General features: G+C 38.5%; 2 protein-coding genes across 5 annotated transcripts; one reads left to right on the forward strand and one right to left on the reverse strand.

Moving 5' to 3' along the window:
- Positions 1-1223: 1223 nt before the first annotated feature.
- On the reverse strand, positions 1224-15546 carry map2k4a (mitogen-activated protein kinase kinase 4a). Of its 4 annotated transcripts, XM_031318998.2 has the most exons (13): positions 15078-15546; positions 14168-14203; positions 12573-12605; positions 9904-10006; positions 9603-9777; positions 9376-9495; positions 9176-9295; positions 9032-9083; positions 8812-8939; positions 3105-3182; positions 2464-2612; positions 2181-2226; positions 1224-1989 (listed from the first exon to the last, which is right to left on the reverse strand). In XM_031318998.2, the coding sequence occupies exons 1-13, from the start codon at positions 15226-15228 to the stop codon at positions 1876-1878; spliced, it is 1305 nt and encodes a 434-aa protein (XP_031174858.1). In that variant the 5' UTR covers positions 15229-15546; the 3' UTR covers positions 1224-1875. The 4 variants fall into 4 exon arrangements, with proteins under 4 accessions (XP_031174858.1, XP_031174860.1, XP_031174859.1 ...); XM_031319000.2 differs by lacking the exon at positions 12573-12605 and having other exon boundaries at positions 9904-9994; XM_031318999.2 differs by lacking the exon at positions 12573-12605 and having other exon boundaries at positions 15078-15545.
- Positions 15547-17610: 2064 nt separating this feature from the next.
- On the forward strand, positions 17611-20222 carry tmem220 (transmembrane protein 220). The gene is made up of 6 exons (XM_031319011.2): positions 17611-18155; positions 18252-18281; positions 18367-18427; positions 18685-18808; positions 19631-19690; positions 19799-20222. The coding sequence occupies exons 1-6, from the start codon at positions 18048-18050 to the stop codon at positions 19929-19931; spliced, it is 516 nt and encodes a 171-aa protein (XP_031174871.1). The 5' UTR covers positions 17611-18047; the 3' UTR covers positions 19932-20222.
- Positions 20223-20386: the final 164 nt, after the last annotated feature.

Raw genomic sequence — 20386 nt, forward strand, 5'->3', positions numbered from 1 at the left:
ACGTCGTCGAGATTTATCGCTCATTGGTGTGGAGAATTATTTAGCAGGTCTGTGGACCAATCACAGCTACGTTTTAAGAGAGGGGGCGGGGATAGAACTACATCTTGAAGAGGGGTTTAACAAAACAAACTACTATGAAATAAAACACCTCAAATAACATTACACATATTCAGCTCTTATAAAGCATCTTAACCATCAAATTACCCCAAAAAGCAGATCTACTTGCAGAGGGGGAAGAAGTATTTAGAGCCATTACTAAAAGTAAAAGTACAAAAGTATGAGCATCAAAATAAACTTTAAGTACCAAAAGTAAAAGTACTTATTATGCAGAATAACCTAATTCAGAATCATATGTATTATATTACTGTATTATAATTATTGATGCATCAATGTGTTCATCACTTTGATGTTGCAGCTGGCAAAGGTGGAGCTAACTTTAACTACTTATACAGCTGGGTAGCTTAATATACAATAACAACTCATAATGTATTCTGATTCTACAAAGTAACTAAAGCTGTCAAATAAAAGTAGCAGAATAAGAAAAGACAATATTTTTTTTCATTAATGAAGTGGAGTAGAAGTATAAAGTAGAAGAAAATGGAAATACAAGTACGTCAATTTGGTACTCAAGTACAGTACTAAAGTAAATGTATGATAGTTAGTTGCATCCCACCAGTGCATACTTGCAGCTAGGTTTTAAAATAGCGGAAAACCTTCCAGTAACAAGGGCAAATTGTGTTTTTGCAATGACATGTTCCTATCACATATGGCAATATCCTGGGCAGCTTCCAGGTATGAATGTGTAACTGTGTGAATGTGACAGGTCGTCGTTACAAATGAGAAGTTGTTCTCAATCGACTTACTTAAGTGTCCACATAATTTTGGCCTAGCAAACACTCCTAATATCCCATTTGCTGCATATCTTCACATTACGAGTCATCAGTTTGACCTCTTCTCCACAGAAATTGAGTCAAATGTACAGTAGGTTTGTCTTGGAGTCAAATGATTTGTCGTACAGCAGCTTAGAGTTAAATAAGACTGAATACACCAGGTTTTTATTTAATTATTGACTGGTTCTAGATGGAATAACAAACTTGTACTATGACAGATTCACATCAGGACCACATTCAGCATCAAAGAAATATTTGGATTGAAAATACAGATATAAAGAATAAAAACATATATGTTTAACCCATTACAAAAAATAAAAAAAGACAGCACACTTTTCCTTTCTCCTTCTTTATTCATACATCAGCTATAGTCCAGAGTACAGTGAGGACAGCAGCCTGTCAGCACTGACTGGACTGCATGATTCTGACCACCAACACTTTTAAACTGCTTTATACCCAGAGAAGCAAAGTTCCATTATGATACCAAACACAATGCTTTCAGTTACGTACATGGAAGAGGTGGGACAATTCACAAAAAGCATGATTCCAGTAAGTTGCAGAATCTCCAAACAATTTTGGTTCTATAAATACAAGTTCCACATTATTATTTTTTATTCTTAAATCACTGTACTAACCACTGAGATGTGTCCTCATTAAGATGAGTCAAGACCATATGATTGACTGATTCAGCTGCTAATATACTTGCATGACTGTGCATTGGTGTGTGTTTGTGAACAAGAGAGAAATAGAAGTGTTGATATATTATACAGACATGACTGAAATGAACACCACCTTTATTGCAAATGGTGCTTTTTTTTTTTTAGGCTTTACAATTCTCTTTTAACACTGCAATAAGGGGACCAAGCAAATTTACACAAGGATTTGTTTTGTTTTACATTGTTGTCTTTTTTTAATTTATGTATGTATCTATCTATTGTTGCAGACTGGTGTATATTTATTGATGTATTTCTGTCTTGGCCTGCTATCAGTCCATATACATAGGTGAGCTGGGAGATGCTGGCATCTGATCCATGAGCCTGCAGACGTAACTCGCTACATCCACCGAGCGCTCCTCGTACATCTGAATGAACGGATCTTTCTGGAGTGGACAAAGAAAAAAGACGAGTTATAAGTCAATACAAACTCCTACAAAATAACACCAAAAAAAAGAAAGAATTAAAAATAAAACTTCTTACGATGAATTTAAGTTTGTTTAAAAGATTTTTAAGCCTTCATTTGGTATTTCATGAGTGTAAACAGAGAGGCCAGTAGCCTTCAGGATGAACTCACCAGTAGCTCTTTGTACTTTGGCCTTTTCGACTCATCCTTTGTAAGGCTTGAGAAAGGATGACAAAATAAAAAAAGTGTTACAGGAGCAGTTCAGCCATTTGTCCACCAGGGGACAGAAGAGCTAGCAGCAGCAGGAGTTTGTACTCCATGAAACAACTGGAAACCTAACAGGTTCAATTTCCTGACATTACAACATCATATCATATCATATCGTCTCTCTTTTTTTTGCATTTCTACACCTGTAACATATTGCTGCAAAATGCATTCATAACAGTTTCCTTACCACACGTTGACAAAGGAGATGAATTTGGGAGAGAAGCGCCTCTCGTCCGAGTTGCTGAGTTGTGGTGGGTCTCCTCTCACCACCTGGGTCAACTGGTCAAACACACTGTTCCACTTTGGGTAGGGGAACCTCCCTGTGGCCAGCTCATACTGAAACACAAGATATACATGTAACATGATCAGGGCAAGCTGGTGTTCTAAAACTACACACCAGGTGTGAAACAACATTAGGAAAAGGGATACAGGGTTTTTCAGAGCAGTGTTTTATAGTAGAGGAAATAAAGACCACCTCCAGTAACAAAATAAAAGATAAATACGAAAACATTAACCTCTTGGGAAAAAGAGCAGAGGTGCTATTTTTCCACAGTTAATGCCATCAATTATTCATTCATTATTGAATGTGTACCAACTAAGTGTCCCACTTTCATAGGAGAAACCATGCTATGTGATGTCCAACTGTATTTATTAAAGTATACAAGATGGGCACAAAAATCATGTACTATAAAATGCAAATGTAAATACTGAACAGTTAGGACTGTCTTTCTCCACGCTCTTTAAGGATCTCAAATTACTGATGGTGGCAGGCACTTTAGATGGCTATTTTATTTTATCTTTAACCATGAGTGTCAAGTTAAGACTCACCAGTGTGATTCCCAAACTCCAAACGTCTGAGCGGACGTCGTAGCCTTGCCTGGACGCGCTCGGGTCTATTCGCTCTGGCTGAAAATCAAACAGGAAACAGATTAACATTTGAGTTTAGAAGCAAAAGTAGACAGCTAAATAAAATCCATACTGGATTTCAAAGAGAGAGATACTATGAGTGTTTCATGTATCCTTAAAGCCCATGTGTGCTTTTTGGTGACCAGAATACAGTGTGTGCAAGGTGCGCCAATAAGACGCTTAAAATCAATAAAATTACCACAGCATGTACATTATTACAGAAATGGCGCTTCCGTTTGACAGTTTTGCAGCTAAACTTTGTGCTTTACTGATCAACACATTGGTGGGATAAGAAGAGAGTATTACAGATGTAACTAGAAGGGCACTCAGAGCACAGTGCTCCACCGTGGCCATGCCCTATCTCGCAATGTTAAGGAAAGTGAAAAATAATTTGTGTATCCGCCCCATGATTCGGATCTGCTCCAAAATGTAATGGGTTCTTTCTTGGCCCATGCTACACCCTTCCCAAGTTTCATGGAAATCGGGGCCAGTAGTTCTTCCGTAATCCCGCTGACAGACCGCAAACAAACCGAAAACTTGACATCGTTGGCAGATAAATAAGCCTTCTTGGACTTTTATTGCACATATGCGAGATTGAATCTATAAAATCAGTGAGATATTGTCGCGCTTTGGCCTTAGTCTTGACGGGCTACTGTAAGATGTCAGTATGTGTGTTTAATTTAAAGCCTTTCTCAGCATTAACAGAAGAAAGCTCCATAGGGATTCATCTGCCAATCTTTAGAAAACAAATACACTTGGAAAGTACAAAGGTGCATGTAAACAACTTATCATGCGTAAGATTTTACCTGGAGTTTATGATGTGAAAAGTGTTCAATTTTAAAGCCTGTGCGCCTAAAATGCATCATTACATTATGAGAAAGAAACAGGTTTTCATGCCCAAACTGGGTCAAAACAAACCCACTGCTCTCCATACGCCCCTGAGAATACCAAGACAGCTCATCACCTCTGGGCATGTTTTCACCTGCACGACAAGATGCCATCAGCAGCTGTGCAGCTCACACATGAGTAGCAAGTTCCCTCATTCCTGCCTGTCAGGACTGCAGCATGACTCTGCATGCCTCAGAAAATACATTTCTGATCTGCTGCTGCATTATGAAGCACCCAGACCTCTCAGGTCGTCTGGGACAGCTCTGCTTTCTGTCCCCAGAATCACAACTAAACATAGAAAAGCAGAGTTCAGTTTTTATGCACCACATATCTGGAACAAACTCCCAGAAAACTGCAGGCCCTCTGCAACTCTCACTTATTTAAAATCAAGGCTGAAGACTTTTCTGTTTAATGCTGCCTTTTTTTAAAGTAATTGTTCATTTCTTACAATGCACTGTAACTTTTATTCTTGATTTTCATACCTGTCTTATTCTATTTTAGCTGTTTTTATATTCTCTTAAACAAAAGTTTTGAATTGCTCTTTTAGTGCTTAATGTAAAGCACTTTGAATTGCCTTGTTGGTGAAATGTGTTATACAATTAAAGCTGCCTTGCCTCACAAGATCACTTCTGCCAATTTCTGTCATTTACAGCCTGCCCTACAGTGCATCCCAAACCCCAGAACATACGTGCTGATGAAGTGTGTTGAATGCTGCAGAGAATCTCCTGCTGCTGTGCAGGGAGAAGGAAGCACCTCGCTGGCCCATTTGCAGGCTTGATTTGGATGCTGATGTCACCCAGCGGACTGGGACAGTCTGTGCTGCAGCACTGATGGGTTTTATGAAACGGCAGCTGACTACTGCAGAGAGGCCGCTCACATCTGCCAAGACCGCAAGTGTTTAGTCTGCACAAGCATGGCAAATACATTGTTTCACATATAAACAGCATTAGTGGGGAAACAATTAGACGGCAGTTTTAATCGTCAATTATTGTTTTAAGTAATCTAAAAGTAAAATATTTGCAATTTGCATTTTCTTTTCTATCTCTTATCATTATGAACTGAACATTGCAACTACATTAAATTGTTGTTATAACTAAGCAACTACAAGGAGAGACTTTGGGCTAATTCTTTTTGGCATTTTATGGTCTTAATGATTAACCGTTTAATCAAAATAATGAAAAGAATAGTTAGTTAAAAGGGGAACTATGCAGTTTTTTTTAGCTTAATTTACCTTAACTGAACAGCTTCGGAAAAACCACCCTTGCAACTTTCGGCCGGCGAGTCGCCGGCCTCAGCGTCAAGAAGTATCGCGTGATATCAGGTCTCGTGATGTATCGAATTGCTTCACGGCACTGCACACATACGCCCATTCAGTAACTGGCTAACAAGGTAGCGATGGAGTTTTTCACACTATCGTCACGGCTGAGCCAGCAAAAAAGAAGCAGAAAGCTAGGAAAGCATTGTCGGAGGAACAAAGAGAGGAAACGGCAGACTGACCGAGTGAGGAGTCAGACACGAGTAAACATAGGAGCTGCCAAATATCTATTCCGAAGCTGTAGGGGGAGCTCTATAGAGAAACTTGCGAGCAAAAAGCGAGAAAACAGTGAAGAAATGGCCAAAACTGCAAAGCCCTAAACAGCATTATAGCCAATAATCATCATAACCACGGCCACAAAGAGTTGTGAATAAGAGCTACCGTTTCTGTAAAAATCTAAATTACTCATCCAACACCGAATGTCGCCCAAGGTAAAGATCATGTTGTTTATACTCTCTATTGCAGCCACATACCCAAACAATACGTCAGCCTCCCCAGCTGTCCTGAGGTCAGTTTTTCTACGTCATTAAACCTGCTGTAACCAGCAGTGCAGTGATCAAACACCTGGAGAGAGTCTGCAAGCTGGAAACGAGAAACTGGAGCTGAGATTCCTGCCGCCTGAGCTCACAGCCGTGGGAAGCTCCGGAGTGAAACCTCGTCATGAATGAAGCTTCCTGCCACGGCCTGTCAGAGGACAGAGCGTGTGTGTGTGTGTGTGTGTGTGTGTGTGTGTGTGTGCCGCTGGGTCCTGATAGCGCCTCACCAAATTTAGAATGGAAACTGCAGCGGAGAAACCACAGGGGCTGAGAGGAGGAAAGGGGAGGAGGGGGGGGTAACCCCACGCCAGAAAATAACCTCGAGTGATGATGACACGCTGAGATCACCTCTTTGAACCGCCAAGCATTTGGTGCTCTCCAGTGATGTTATGTGCACACGTGAATTTACACACACACACACACACACACACACACACACACACACACACACAGGATGCTCATCCAAAACATGCTCTCATTAACAAGCAGTAGAGATGTCATTGATTATCTTGGGATGTTGGTCAAAACAGGAAATTGTTTTGGATATTCAATAATTTTTTTGTATTTTTTTTTTTAAATTAAGAGTAGGTAAATATAATTTCAGACGGTTCTCTATCTTTGAAACTGGTAAAGCGAGGACTAATGTAAAATGGAGATGTGTTTCAGTTCAGAGGGTTAAAATATGGAATGACCTTAATGATGAGTTGAAAATGTGTGCGTCTCTGTTGACTTTCAAAAAAGCTTTAAAATCTAAAATAATAATAAGGGTTATGAAGTGATTTCATTAAAATGGAAAGTTACTAGGATTGGAAGTATTTAGTTTCATTTAGTTTTGTTGGATTTCTGGGTGTTTCTATGGAGATTATAGAATAACCGAAATAATAAATAATTCATATAATCAATGATTCTATTGATAATTGTCTTTTTATTAAAAGGTGAACTCCCTCGATTTTACACAGCAAGATTTGGCATTGTTATACATCAAGTGTACCCGTCATGGAGAGTGCTAACTGCTAACAGTTGTACAAATGTAATCTGTGACTCTGAAGGAGCTTCCTAAAATCCAGGAAAAAAATGACGCTGATGACATCAGAGTGATGTCATCACAGTTATGTCAGTTTGAACTTGACCGTTTCCAATTTTTACCGGGCATAGATTATAAGCCTCCGTCAAGTTGCATGGGAAATGAAGGATAAAGTGTTTTTGTAGGTTGACCCATATTAGGGACTAAAAAGTCTGGATATTTCAGTCTCTGTTGCTTCAACTTTGACCATGCTTTTTCACCAGCCCCTAAACTATATGAAAGTCCTCCTTTAAATCAATAATGAAAACAAAAATCATTATCATTAGTTGCAGCCTTTAACAGAGACGTCAAATGTGAGTGAAATCATTTATCAGTCTGTGCTTGGCAATATTGTGAAATTGTCGCCGTCATGAATAAACTTTCCTTTTCCAATGCAACACAGGTCAGTTAATGGAATTAAGATGCAATGGGTAATGAGATTATTCCTGCTCCACAGCACTAAAAGCACCATAAGCACTCAATCCAGCATTGCTGATCAAGATTTCGGGCCTTTTAAAACTCACTTTCTGGCTCAGTCATCAAACACTCACTACCGTTGGCATTTCAAGACTCTTGCACTGGGAAGCTTTTGCATTTTCAAAGCTAGTATCATATCACCAGTGGCCTCCAAATACATTTCAACTGTGAAGGTCTAAAAAAAATAAATAAAATGAAATGCTAATGGAACATAGCGATTCCTATTGATGCATTACAACCATCTACAGGAGCTTTTAAGGTCAGAGACTTCTTGATGTCCCTTTTCTAACAGGCCGTAGTCATTCATCAGGAACGATCTTATACACACAATCCAAAATATAACTACTGTCCTGTGTCAGCAGACGAGTCAAGACGCCTGCCCTGATTCATATCTCTTTCCTATTTTACTGAGTTACAGAATACAGTTGCAGAAGCAACATTCAGGCGAGTCTTTTACTTTGGAGACCCATTGTTGATCAAACCTCTACCACTGTCCCTGTGCACTACACGATCTTTAGGAAGAGTTCCACAATGATGATGTTGTTTTTGTCCTGCTGGTCAACTTGCAAAGTTGACCAAAGTTTTGCAATCAAAAGGCAAAGTTTGGTTTCAGCTAGTCTGGATCAACAGAAGTACATTTCCAGGATCAGACATCCTGGGCGTCAGGCTGTTGCCGTTCTGAAACTCTGTTCGCGTCAGGAAACAACAACAAACTCTGAGCTAGCAAGCTACACGCTGACAATGGCAGATTTTGAAGGAAATTTGGATCGTGCAATAAGGCAGGCCTGCATACGGTGAATGACTGTAAAGACTTACAAAGAATAGGTTTACGGCATTTTTAATCTAACTGGGACGTTTTGGGACCGATTGGCGGAGATTTGTTCTGGACGAGATACACAGGGTGATACACTGGTAAGAGCAAATGAAGTTTAACCATGTATCCAGCTAACAGCTCACGTTACTGTATTGTGTGAACAGTTACCTTAATTTAATATTGTATGTGGCGTTATTTTTTTGCGTGGTGCAAATATTCCACCAAAACAAGCTGCTTGCTGAGAGTATTTTGCAGAGCGTGTGTCCGAAGCTTAGCGCCGCCCAAGACAATTGTAGTTGGTTTAAAGAAATGCAAACAACCCAGTGGTTGTTTTTTTGCCCTATCCCAGAATGTATGTGTGGTGTAGCCAGACCTTACTCCACAGCGCTGTGGAGATAGGTCTGGCGATGCAAGACTAGGTTTCAGCATCACATTCCTGGTTTCTCATGAAGTTCAATAGAAAAAAAGCTTGATGTGCTTATCTCTCAGAAACCTGGTGTGACCGTCCACTTTGCCACAAGCTCAGTGTAACTTACTGCCATGTAGGGTCTGCAGCCTGCATCTCGGGTTTTGGCGATGGAGTCCACCAGCTGACCGCTGATGCCAAAGTCACACAGCTTTATGTTGCCGTTCCTGTCCAGGAGGATGTTTGACGGCTTTATGTCTGAAGGAGGGTGAAGAGAAACGGGCGGTTAAAAAGACTCCCGAAGGTCTGCAAAATCAGGTTGGAGATAATAAGATTAGGTATCTTCTTACCTCTGTGTATTATTTTCAAGTTTTCTTTTAAGTGGTTAAGGGCCTTCACAGTCTGCAAAACACGGAGAAGGGTTTAGCAGCTGGAGTCGGAAATCTGGCATCGTTATTTTTGAAAAGTGGGACAGGATCGTCACGAGGACTTACCGCTAATGTTATTTTCCCTAATATTTCCTCTGGAATCACGTCGTCTAATGAGCAATATACAAATTTGTAAAATTTGTCTAACGAGGTAGCCATAAGTTCCATACAAATCCAACAGTCGCCCTGGAAACGCAAGAAGGTCAGTCGTGAGTTTGAGACATTCAAATACATCACTTTAATGATGAAATGAGAGTCGGTGTCACCTCTCTGAACAGAGCGCCATAAAACTGCACGATGTAGGGACAATCGCTACTTCTCATGACCACATCAAGGTCCATCAGCAGCTGCTTCTGTTCCTTTTCGTCAACTGTTGACCGAATTCTCTGTGAAACGACAAACACAACACGCAGATTAAACAAAGACACGTAGTGGACATAAAATCTGCGCCTGGATGCCTACATATCGTAAAAAAAAAAAAAAGGTAAATTACCTTGACCGCCATGATCTGGTTACTCGGCTTGTGCACCATCTTATTGACGGAGCCGTAAGCCCCGCGGCCGATCTCGCCCAAATCTTTGAGATCCTCGGCTGTGAAGTCCCAGTGCTGCTCCGGGGAGATCTTCAACTTCCCTGATGACTCGATACTGTGTGTTCTCAGCCTCTCTCTGCCCAAAATCAGAAGTGTTGCGTGAGTGTAAAGAGAACAGAAACAAGCAAAATATCTAAATGTAGTAACCCTGGGAATTATTTTTTCCAGGACTGACATGATAACAGTTGGAAGGTTTACTCACATGTGCGGGTTTTGAAAGGGCGGCCCGGCCGTGTTCAGTGTGAATCTAGTCGCGGGTTTGATCGGAGGGTTGGCAAAGTTCAGCTTCAGAGCTTTGCGTTTACCTGAGCAGGGAAAACAAAATAAATGGTAACGTGATCAGAGGTTAATTCAGGCAACACATGTTGAGGACTGAGCAAGACTGGAAGCAAACTCACCCCACATGGAAGGTCAGAATGACAAAACCAACACAAACCATAAAATGAGATAACACAGGGAGTGAGGAGACAAGCTAATGTATCCAAATTTACTCAAATCCATGGATGTCATGCTTTCCATAGGACAAGGGGATAAGAAGTGGCAACTTCTGCATCACCATATATGGATGTTTTACAAAATAAATTTCAAATTTGCTGTCATATTTCCATAAATATACTCACCTATGAGCCATTTATAAGTCTGGTGATATAGTTTTTTTTTTTCGTATTGTCAACAAATCTCATTAAAAAGACCAAAACCAACAATGAATGTATTTATTAACAAGTAGTGTGTGTGTGTGTGTGTGTGTATCACAGCCTGCTACAGTATATCTTCTTCCTCTGTGCCATAGAGCTCCATTGTTGTTAAAAACACATCAATGAGCCACACTGTTGCCCTGGGTGACATGTTCCTTCATTACCATGAACACACACTGTACTTTATTTTGACTCAATCCCACATACGCCATCCTGCTGCCACAAATACTCACTAGAGCAACACATGTGGATTAATCCGTTGCTGAAAATAGTTCCCAACAAAAGAACTATTTACTCCGGTTTGTTTGCTTAAAACTACAGTGACCAGCTGTTTTAGAAAATGAATGAGTTTTTGTTTTGAAATGTAACTATACATTTGTGAGGTGTTCCTTGAGATTTGTCTATAGAAGGAACCAATGAGCCACAGATAGACTAAAATATCACTAGTTTTGGTCTTTTTATGAAATTTCTTAACAATAAGGAAAATGTAGAATAAGACTCTTGTACTATACATTAATCAGCATTTAAAGAACCAATGGAGGCTGTTAGGCTTTCAAAAAAAGCTGTTTATATTATGACTTTAATCCAATTACTAGATTTATAATTTCAGTCTTAAGGCATTTACACACCAGGGCCTTTTTTTGTGTGCCAATAATTTGCACGTCAATAGATTTGTTTCGAACTGTTGTTTTTGGCATGGGTACTTTTACCCAGAACGTGAATACTTCGCTTGATCAACATCCTGAGGAGGACTTCAAACTGTCCCACGACATCCTAACCAGCCGTGGTAGATGAGCTGGCACAAATATTCAAACCTTTTATTGAACAACTCTCGCAAATTTTAATCGCTGCCGTTACAGTTTGATGCAGGCGAGCATTTAACATTTTCGGGTCTTTTATTCCTCACGCACCCAGTGTGTAAAGGCCTTAAGAGTGGGTGATTTTCTGTCACAATATATTTCGACATTTTTATAGTGCTTTCCATATTTGAGAAACCTTTGGAATTCTACTATTCATCCGTTGTATATCAAAAATGTATATCATCTCAGTGTATAAATTGTCATATCGCCCGACCCGATCTTATCGGTGTCACCTGTTCAGCAGCAGCCTAACACATTCAACTGCGCTGAAGATTTCAGTAGAACCAAATTCACCACTTTCTTAGTCATATCTGCAAATCCTATATTTGATGCAGAAACAGAACCGTAGCATGCTGCTAAAATCCCAAACACCTACATTCACAGATCACACACACACACACACACACACACACACACCAACCCACACATAAACACAAAATAAAAGGGAAAAAGAAACCACTTAATAAATGACATGCTTCTCAAGGCCAACTGCTTTGATTTCACCTTCCAATCCTAGGACAGCGCTCCACCCAAAATACCACAAGAATGTGTGCGCCTGAATTCCAATCGGCTTGAATGCAAAACATCGCTTGAAATGACAGCTCTGGAGCGTGTGTACCCTGTCTCGACAAGCAAGTGCTATGCTCAGGTGCACCCATGCCAATTAAAAAAAAAAAAAGAAATACAAACCGGTTGAAAACAAAGGTAATGTGACAATACTACAGGCACTACTTTGGCTTGTTAGTTGCACACTGAAAACCAGTTAGGGAGAGCCTCCATTACAGTATTTAAGTGGGAATTGAATTAATGAAAACACAGTTTAGTTGGGAGGATTCTTCTATCACACCGAGGACGGACAGTAAAAATCAGTTCAGAAGGATCTTGTGCCAAAATATCAATGGAAGCTCTGAATTTTAGGCTTGTGCCGATAAGAGCAAATACAACTTGCCTGTAATCGTTTTTGGCAAGAAGTTGCTTAATCAGTAGGAAACTAAACTGCACTTTTTAGGAAGCAGATTCATTCTGCAGTAGGTAGTTGATGTGAAAATGATAAGGGATTTATTATAAAAAAAAAATCTCTATGTAACACTGATTAAAAAATTCCATAAATGCTGCAGCTTTATCATATCCTGTTATCTGAGGAAGTCATGTTAAGCACTGAGCAATTAGCTACCGGCACAAGCCTACTTGAACCCATCAGAAGTCTTGACTTGGATTAGTTGAGAACAGCAGGACAGACTCCCCCATACCAGACTGTCAGGCGGAAACAAAGGGATGAGAACTGTTGGTGCTGAAGCAAAAGAGGTTTGGCTTACTTGGGGGAGCTCCAGACAGGTTTATCTGAAACCCTAGAGGTGAGAAGACAGCTTTTATTTTCTTCATATTTCACCTTCACTTTGCCAACTTGTTATGTCATCTCCAAGGGAGACTGCTTTGTTAGTTAGACCTAATGTTACCTCCCTCTTCTAAATCCACCTCTTCCTGCAAGAAAAAAAAAGGCGTCCGTTTCACCCAACAAACCAGGACTAAGAAGAATCCTGCAGCTTTTGGGGTCGACAAGTAATCACAGAAATTGGCCTTGCTTTGCTGACATGTCAAACACATCTATCGCAGGTTAAATGCATCATCAGGAGGGTAATGCATTAGCATGCACCCGCATTTATGAAACAACTAGGAGTTTGGTGAAGTATGTCAGTCAGTGGAACAGCAAAAAAAAAAAAAAGGGAGGCAAAATTAACTGCAGATGAAACAAAAATAAAAAGGGATCTACAAATGAGTATGTATTACCATCGTGGAAAAACACATTACAGTTTAATAAACATTTTCTTGGGACAGCTCACCATCATTCAGCGTCATGTCAGGAGTTAGAAATCATTAGTTAGCAGCAGTAAGGTAAAAAGTGAAACATGGTCAGGGAAATGTGAATTAAAGCACAGGATTATACAACAGGGCTAAGTATTAGATACCTGATAAGATTATAAAATCAAATAAATCAAAGCCTTTAAAAGGTCCAATGTGTAGGAATTTCTCCCATCTAGCGTTGAGATCATACATCGCAATCAACTCTCTCGCGCCACGCAGTTCAAAGTACGTATTACAGCTACGGTAGCCTTCACGCTTCAAAAAGCTGGTCTCTTGCTCTTTTCAATATCCGTTTTCTTTTTCTGGGCAAAGAAGAAATTTGAATTTTGAATACGTGTGGTCGTCCATGTTTCCTTCTTCAAACTTGCCGGGGCCAGGAAGCTACGATACCCATTAGCAGCACCTGTGAGTTTTTCATGTGACAGCGAAAACGCGAAAGGCGGAGCAGTATGTCCTGTATGTCCCTTACCGGCTAACGTATTTCAAGATGGAGCATGAATATGGAGCGTCTACCCCAGTTCATGCGAATGCAAATGTAAAATTTCAAGCCAAAAGGAATACTTGGAATTAATGGTGGAGGTAAATATTCATGAAAAAGGACAAGTTTGTGAACGGGCGACACAGAATTTGATAATGAACAACTAAACACATTACACACTGGACCTTTAAAGCCTGGGTTATTATTACTGTTAGGATGTATTAAAGTAGCATATCTTACTGTGTAAAGAGGAGAACCATGGGTAATAAAATCAGCATGCATCTCAGTTATAAATCTAACTGTATTAATTCATTAAACCATCAGGTGAAAGTTAAAAATCAAAAATAAATCAACCAAAGTGCTTACTACACAAACTGAATTAAACATCATTCAAGACTGAACGGATAGATAAAACCTTAATCATGTATGAAAATCAGATCTGTGGAGGTTATCTTTTATGCATTTTGCTTCCCAGAACTGGTCATCTTGTTTTGCAAATGTAAACTTCTAATTGGATTTCTAATCAAACCGCTTATTCTACTCTACGAAATCAATAAAGTGTGTAGCTACCTGTTTCACTCTGACATCTCCAGCAGGTGTTGGACTCTGAAAGTTAAAATGAGACATTGTTTGTACAGAAATACAGCACTATTATATAAGCATTTTATTTAGATGGGTTTGGAGCGAAGAGACATAGAGATATTTCTGTGCAGAAGCCCTCAAAAGCCCAGAGCAGGTTTCTCACTCCATACAAGTAGTTACATGTACCCACTAATACTTGATAATGTTGCAAATGTTGTTGTTAATGGATAGAAACCCATCAATCTTTACAATCAATTCAATGATTTTGCATATTGCCAACCACAAACACCCAATTGAGCATGGGTTCACATCATTTCTTAACGGTGAAAGTATTTTGATCCATTCGGCATAATTTAACACTGACATAGAGTGAGAAGTGAAGTGCAATCCACTGTATTTGTGTGGAAGACGCATGAATGTCAAGGGAGCTGCAATTCAAATACACGATGACACACTGGTTACATCTATGTAATGTAATGAATAGTGCATCTTTACGGTTTAAAAGATTATCAAAAAAAAAGAAAGATTTTACAATATGTTTCTATAACATATGTAGCCATAGTTCCGACATGCAATTGTCAATTTTCGGAACGGAGTTTGGCGAGATTTCCCCCCCAGACAAGAGAGAACAGAATGTGACAACAAAATGTCAAAATGGTAATAAGACGTTAAATGCATTTCGTACGAAAATAAGTGATATTCCAATTAATGACAATTGACAAATCAGCACGTTCATCTTGGGGGGAAAAAAATGCTGGTCCGTTCCCTTGGGAATATTTCTTTCATTCCTGGGAGTAGCCTGAGCCTCCCACGGCTAGCCCTGCTAACATTAACCTTCACTGCAGCAGAATGGAAGCTCCCAGCTACAAGCAGATATTTGTACATTACCTACACTTACCCTGCATGCTGCTCATTGTAGTAATGTGCTGAGATTGGGATTGGTTATGGTGGTGAGGTGCAGATCCTGCGTTATTGCTGCTGTTGTGGCTGCTAGATGTTGTTGAGTTGTTAGGACTGGGAGTCGCCATTGTTGTGTGTTTGAATTCCATCAGCAGCACCGGGCTGCAATGCAGATACACGGAGAGCAACTTCACCCTTCCCTCCCTGCCACAATAATTACTGCCTCACTAACGGCAACTTCAGGCCGCAAAACGATCCGGTGGCGACTGTAGAGTAGTTTAAAATACGTTAAAAAATATTCCGATTTTTAAGAAGTTTCGGACTACGTGAATAGGTATCTATGGAGTAACGTTAACAAAAACAAACATCCAGCTAGGCTAAGCTAACTAAGCTGGCTAGCAGGATTAGCCAAGAAGCTTTAAGACCCGCAATCAGCTGACCAAGTGACACTGACATGTCAACACCCACAGCTTCGTCCCAAAGCGAACGACAAGCTAGCGACAGTCAAGGCCGTACCGGATGTTACGCTGGGTTTGTTTGAAAATAAAACAAAGTATTGGCATACCGGCAGTGGTGGAAGTAGTATTTAGAGGTTATTTTGCTTAAGTAAAAGTAGTAATACTACAGTGTAAAAATACTGTTACTTCTAAGTTAAAAGTACAAACGTTGAGCATCAAAATGTATTTAAAGTAGGCTACCTAAAGTAAGTAAAAGTACTCATTATGCTGTGGCCCATTTCTGAATCATGTAGGACAGGGGTCTTAAACGTTTTTTAAACCAAGAACCCCTTAACTGAAAGAGAGATGGACCAGGGACCCCCTACTACATATATTGTATACCATTAAGTTGCATATTAAACTGGGCCTACAAAAACATGTAGGGCGGCCTACAGCCTTTATACACATCTTTTTTTGTATAGAATACTAAGCTATTAAAATAATAATTGTTGGCACAGTGAATCCTTATTAACTGTATCTGTGGATGGCTGCCTTAGTGACTAGCTTACCTATAGGCCAGTAAGCAGAGGGGATTTATATTTGCTAATAATATGTTGGATTCATGTTAAGACATTTTAATGTAATGAAAAAAACGTTCAAAAATTAACAATAATTTGGAGACCCCCCTGCAGTGACTCTGAGGACCCCCTAGGGGTCCCGGACCCCCTGTTAAAGATCTGTGATATAGGCTATAGGCCAAATTGGATTATAATTATTGATGGATTAATGTAGGCCTACGTATCACTATAATGGTGTAGCTGGTAAAAGTTATTTTTATGACCTTATACACTGTTGTGTAGCTTAATCTTTAATAATGTATCATATATTATTTGTTGATTATGTTTTTATCAATACTCTGAATCTGCAAAGTAACTCATAAAATACATGTAGTGAATTAAAAAGTGTTTCTCATTGAAATGTAGTTGAGTAGAAGTATAAAGTAGCATAATATGAAAAGAGTCAAGTAAAATACATGAAAGTGAAGTACTTGAGTAAATGTATTAAATTACTCCGGCGCCCGGATAGCACATTGGTAGAGTGGGCGCCCATATATAGAGGTTTACTACTCGACGCAGCAGACCTGGGTTTGGCTCAGACCTGCGGCTAAAGATCAATTATTACCTTAAAGGTCCCATGGCATGAAAAAATCACTTTATGAGGTTTTTTAACATTAATATGAGTTCCCCCAGCCTTCCTATGGTCCCCCAGTGGCTAGAAATGGCGATAGGTGTAAACCGAGCCCTGGGTATCCTGCTCTGCCTTTGAGAAAATGAAAGCTCAGATGGGCCAATCTGGAATCTTGCTCGTTATGAGGTCTTAAGGCCATGAGAAAGAGAGAGACATCATGGATTGCAAAGAAGCGAAGCATGGCATTATATAATGGGGTTGTATCATCTATGCATGGCAATTATTTGATGCATTTTGTGTTTATTGTGTTGTGGTACAATAAAGTATATGATTCTAGAATACTATTTTTTTCTAGTATTTATTATGATTTAATCGATTTATTCATGTTTGCATTTATACCACAAATTATAGCAACACCATACATAATTTTGCAGCTGGAGCTCCTGCTCCCGCGACCCAACTCTGGATAACCGGATGAAGATGGATTAATGGATGAAATAAAATTGATGTAACACAATGCTTAAGTTAGGTGAAGCTTTAATTCTTTCAATAATTACTATTATTTATTTTTTAACGGATACATTTTCTACTTTTTGAGCTTTTGGTATTGTTATTCTGTCTCTTTATATGTGTAAAAAATGTAGCCTTTTTAACTTGTTTAACAATAATTAATACAAAAAAAATAAAGTATGAAAAATACATGTCTCATGTTTGGGACTGATATTGATTAGCATTAGCATTTTATTACAAGCCATAAGCAAAACTTTCAAAATGTACAGTCAACAATGATTTTATTTTGTAAAGAAATATCGGAAGTCATATCTCTGCCTTGTGGGTACTTTGACGTCACTGCGGTCTTGGAGAATGTGTGCTCGTTTTGCTGTACGGAGCAGTCAGGGCAGAGCACGTCCAAGATTTAATCCAACGTAGTTAAATAAACTAGATCTGTATTGTGCCTTTTTCCACATTAGAAGATAGTTATGTTATATGAAAACAGTATTGTGATTATAGGACTGTATCTCTGGGTGTAGTGCTGACAATACGTTATGCAACCAAAAATTGCAAAAACAAAAGAAAATCCGCCTAAAATGAGCGTCTACGTGCTTATATCACGTCAAAAAGGAGCTTGTGGATACGTATATGACTCACTTTGGAGATAGAGATATTAAATCATGTGTGAATTGTGGTTTATGTCCAAACATTTCAGTGCAATATGCAGAAGTAGTTAATATCAAACTACCCCTCACTGTAATATCAGAGTTGAAGGACTGGGTCAGCGTTTGGTTTCTCATGTCTTTACGTCCCGCAGGCCCGGGTGGGGAAGTGAAAGGTTAAATACAACAATGGGGGAGGTTTGTCAAGAGGTGAACTCTAAGTCATGCCTTTCTGTCATTTGGCGAGTCTGCAACTTTTTCATGTCTTTATTCTTCGCTCTTGCAACATATGTACAGGTGAGCGTTCACTTTTCATTTATTTATTTGTCTATATGTTTTTATGCATCTCATAAATCGTGATCATTGACCAGAGATATTGTATGTTGACTCTAGATCAATGATCCAGACGCAGGGTTATGGATGGTAAGAGTACAAGTATTTCGCACATTATTTTGTCTTTGGGCATTTCTTTATGTGATTTGTTATTTTCACGACGTTTCTGTTGCAGATTGGTTATGGTGTTCCTGCAGTCCTGTGTGCATTAATTGGCTTGACACCCCATTTGACAGGTACACAGATAAGTTTAGATATGTAGTGTTATTTTGTTTTTTTGCAGTAGATGCATCTATTTTAAAATCTTAATAAATTACCTTGAAACCCAGTAACTTTCTGAGTTTCCTTTCCTGTTTTCCACACGTCTTTTTTCCATTGCTGATAGCGTCATCAAGTGGCTTTATAATGGCTGTACAGCTCAGTGAAGCTCAACCCTTAACAGTACAAGAAACTGCAGAGCTGATTTGAACATGTTTTTATTTCTTATTTGCAGAGACTTTGCCCTGGAGACGTGTTGCTGATCTCCATGTGATGATTTCCAGCGCTATTGTTGCCATGTTGGGATGGAGACTTTACAAAGAGCGAATCACAGAGATCTTCCAAGAGGAGCAGGGCAGGTATAGGCTGTGTCTTACTGCTGGACTGTTGACTTAAAATACATGTGGAGTCTGCAGCACTGTAGTCCTCTAACAAGCATCCCAGACTTGTATGTGCATTTGCACATGAGAATATGTATACTCTACCTTATGACTATTCTAAAGGCAAGAGGAACTTTTGTTAACTCTAAGTATGCATAAGCATCTATATATATATATATATATATGTGTGTGTGTGTGTGTGTGTGTGTGTGTGTGTGTGTGTGTGTGTATATATGTATATATGTGTGTATATATATGTATATGTGTATATATATGTATATATATATGTGTGTGTGTATATATACATATATATGTGTATATATATATATATATATTTATGTATATGTGTGTGTGTGTGTATGTGTGTATATATACATATATATATATATATATATATATATATATATATATATATATATATGTATATATATATATATATATATATATATATATGTATGTATATGTGTATATATATATATATATATGTATGTATATGTATATATATATATATATGTATATGTGTATGTGTGTATATATATATATATATATATATATATATATATGTATGTGTGTGTGTGTGTGTATATATATGTGTATATGTGTATATATGTTATGATTAGAGATCTGACTATTACACATAATAGTTAAATGATAATGAATTGGGGGTTACAAACCCAGTACAGCCATAATTAATTAGTTTAACAAATAAATTATATTGAAAAAATACCTCATGAAATTGTAAGGAGATCTGATTCATGTAAAAATAATAATGTGCAATTAATATATTTCTTCCTCCTTTAGAGAATTTTCTGGTCTCATGTTGACCATTGTTTGGCTTCTCATGTGTCGCCACTCCGGAAGGTAACATTAAGATGTTACCAGATGTATTTCAAATCTTTATTAAAATAAATGTGCTTTTGTTTTATTTTCAGTATGTTTAACTTTATCCTATATACCTTTCTTTGTCAGGGCTCCAGTCGGGATGCTCAGAGTCTCAACAGCTGTTGCCATCACAGTCTTCCCCTTTGTGGCCTGGCTTTACTACTACATCAATAAGGAGCTGACATCAAACTGGCCTTCACACTGTAAAACTGCCATTTAGACACCCAACTTCTTACTGTTTTGTCTGATTAAATATTCCTTTTGTTATGTTCTTTGACTGAAAATCCTGGACCAAGAATGCTGCTCAAGTAAAACATTTTGTAGTATCATTAAATACAAACATATGACAACTAAGGTGCATTTTGTATCACTTAAAACATGTATTTTTAATCCAATGTTTACCTACAAACTGTGCTGCATCATAACAAACTGTCTTTCTCTTTAAAGTTTAATCTCATGTGGAATTTAGATTATTTTTTTTTCTTCAGTCAAATGAAGTGCAATATATAAATAATTTAAAATATAAATATAAATAATAAAACAAAGTGAATCATAAAATGTTTATTTTTGTCTTTTTAACAATAATTTGTCGCTCTCCAAGAGGCAGCAGCGAGCACTGTAACTAAAAGGATGATAAAAGAAGATGAAAAATAACGTCATTTCCTGTGTTTAATA

The sequence above is a fragment of the Sander lucioperca genome, chromosome 21 (genome assembly GCF_008315115.2).
Source record: "Sander lucioperca isolate FBNREF2018 chromosome 21, SLUC_FBN_1.2, whole genome shotgun sequence".
Taxonomy (NCBI): domain Eukaryota; kingdom Metazoa; phylum Chordata; class Actinopteri; order Perciformes; family Percidae; genus Sander; species Sander lucioperca.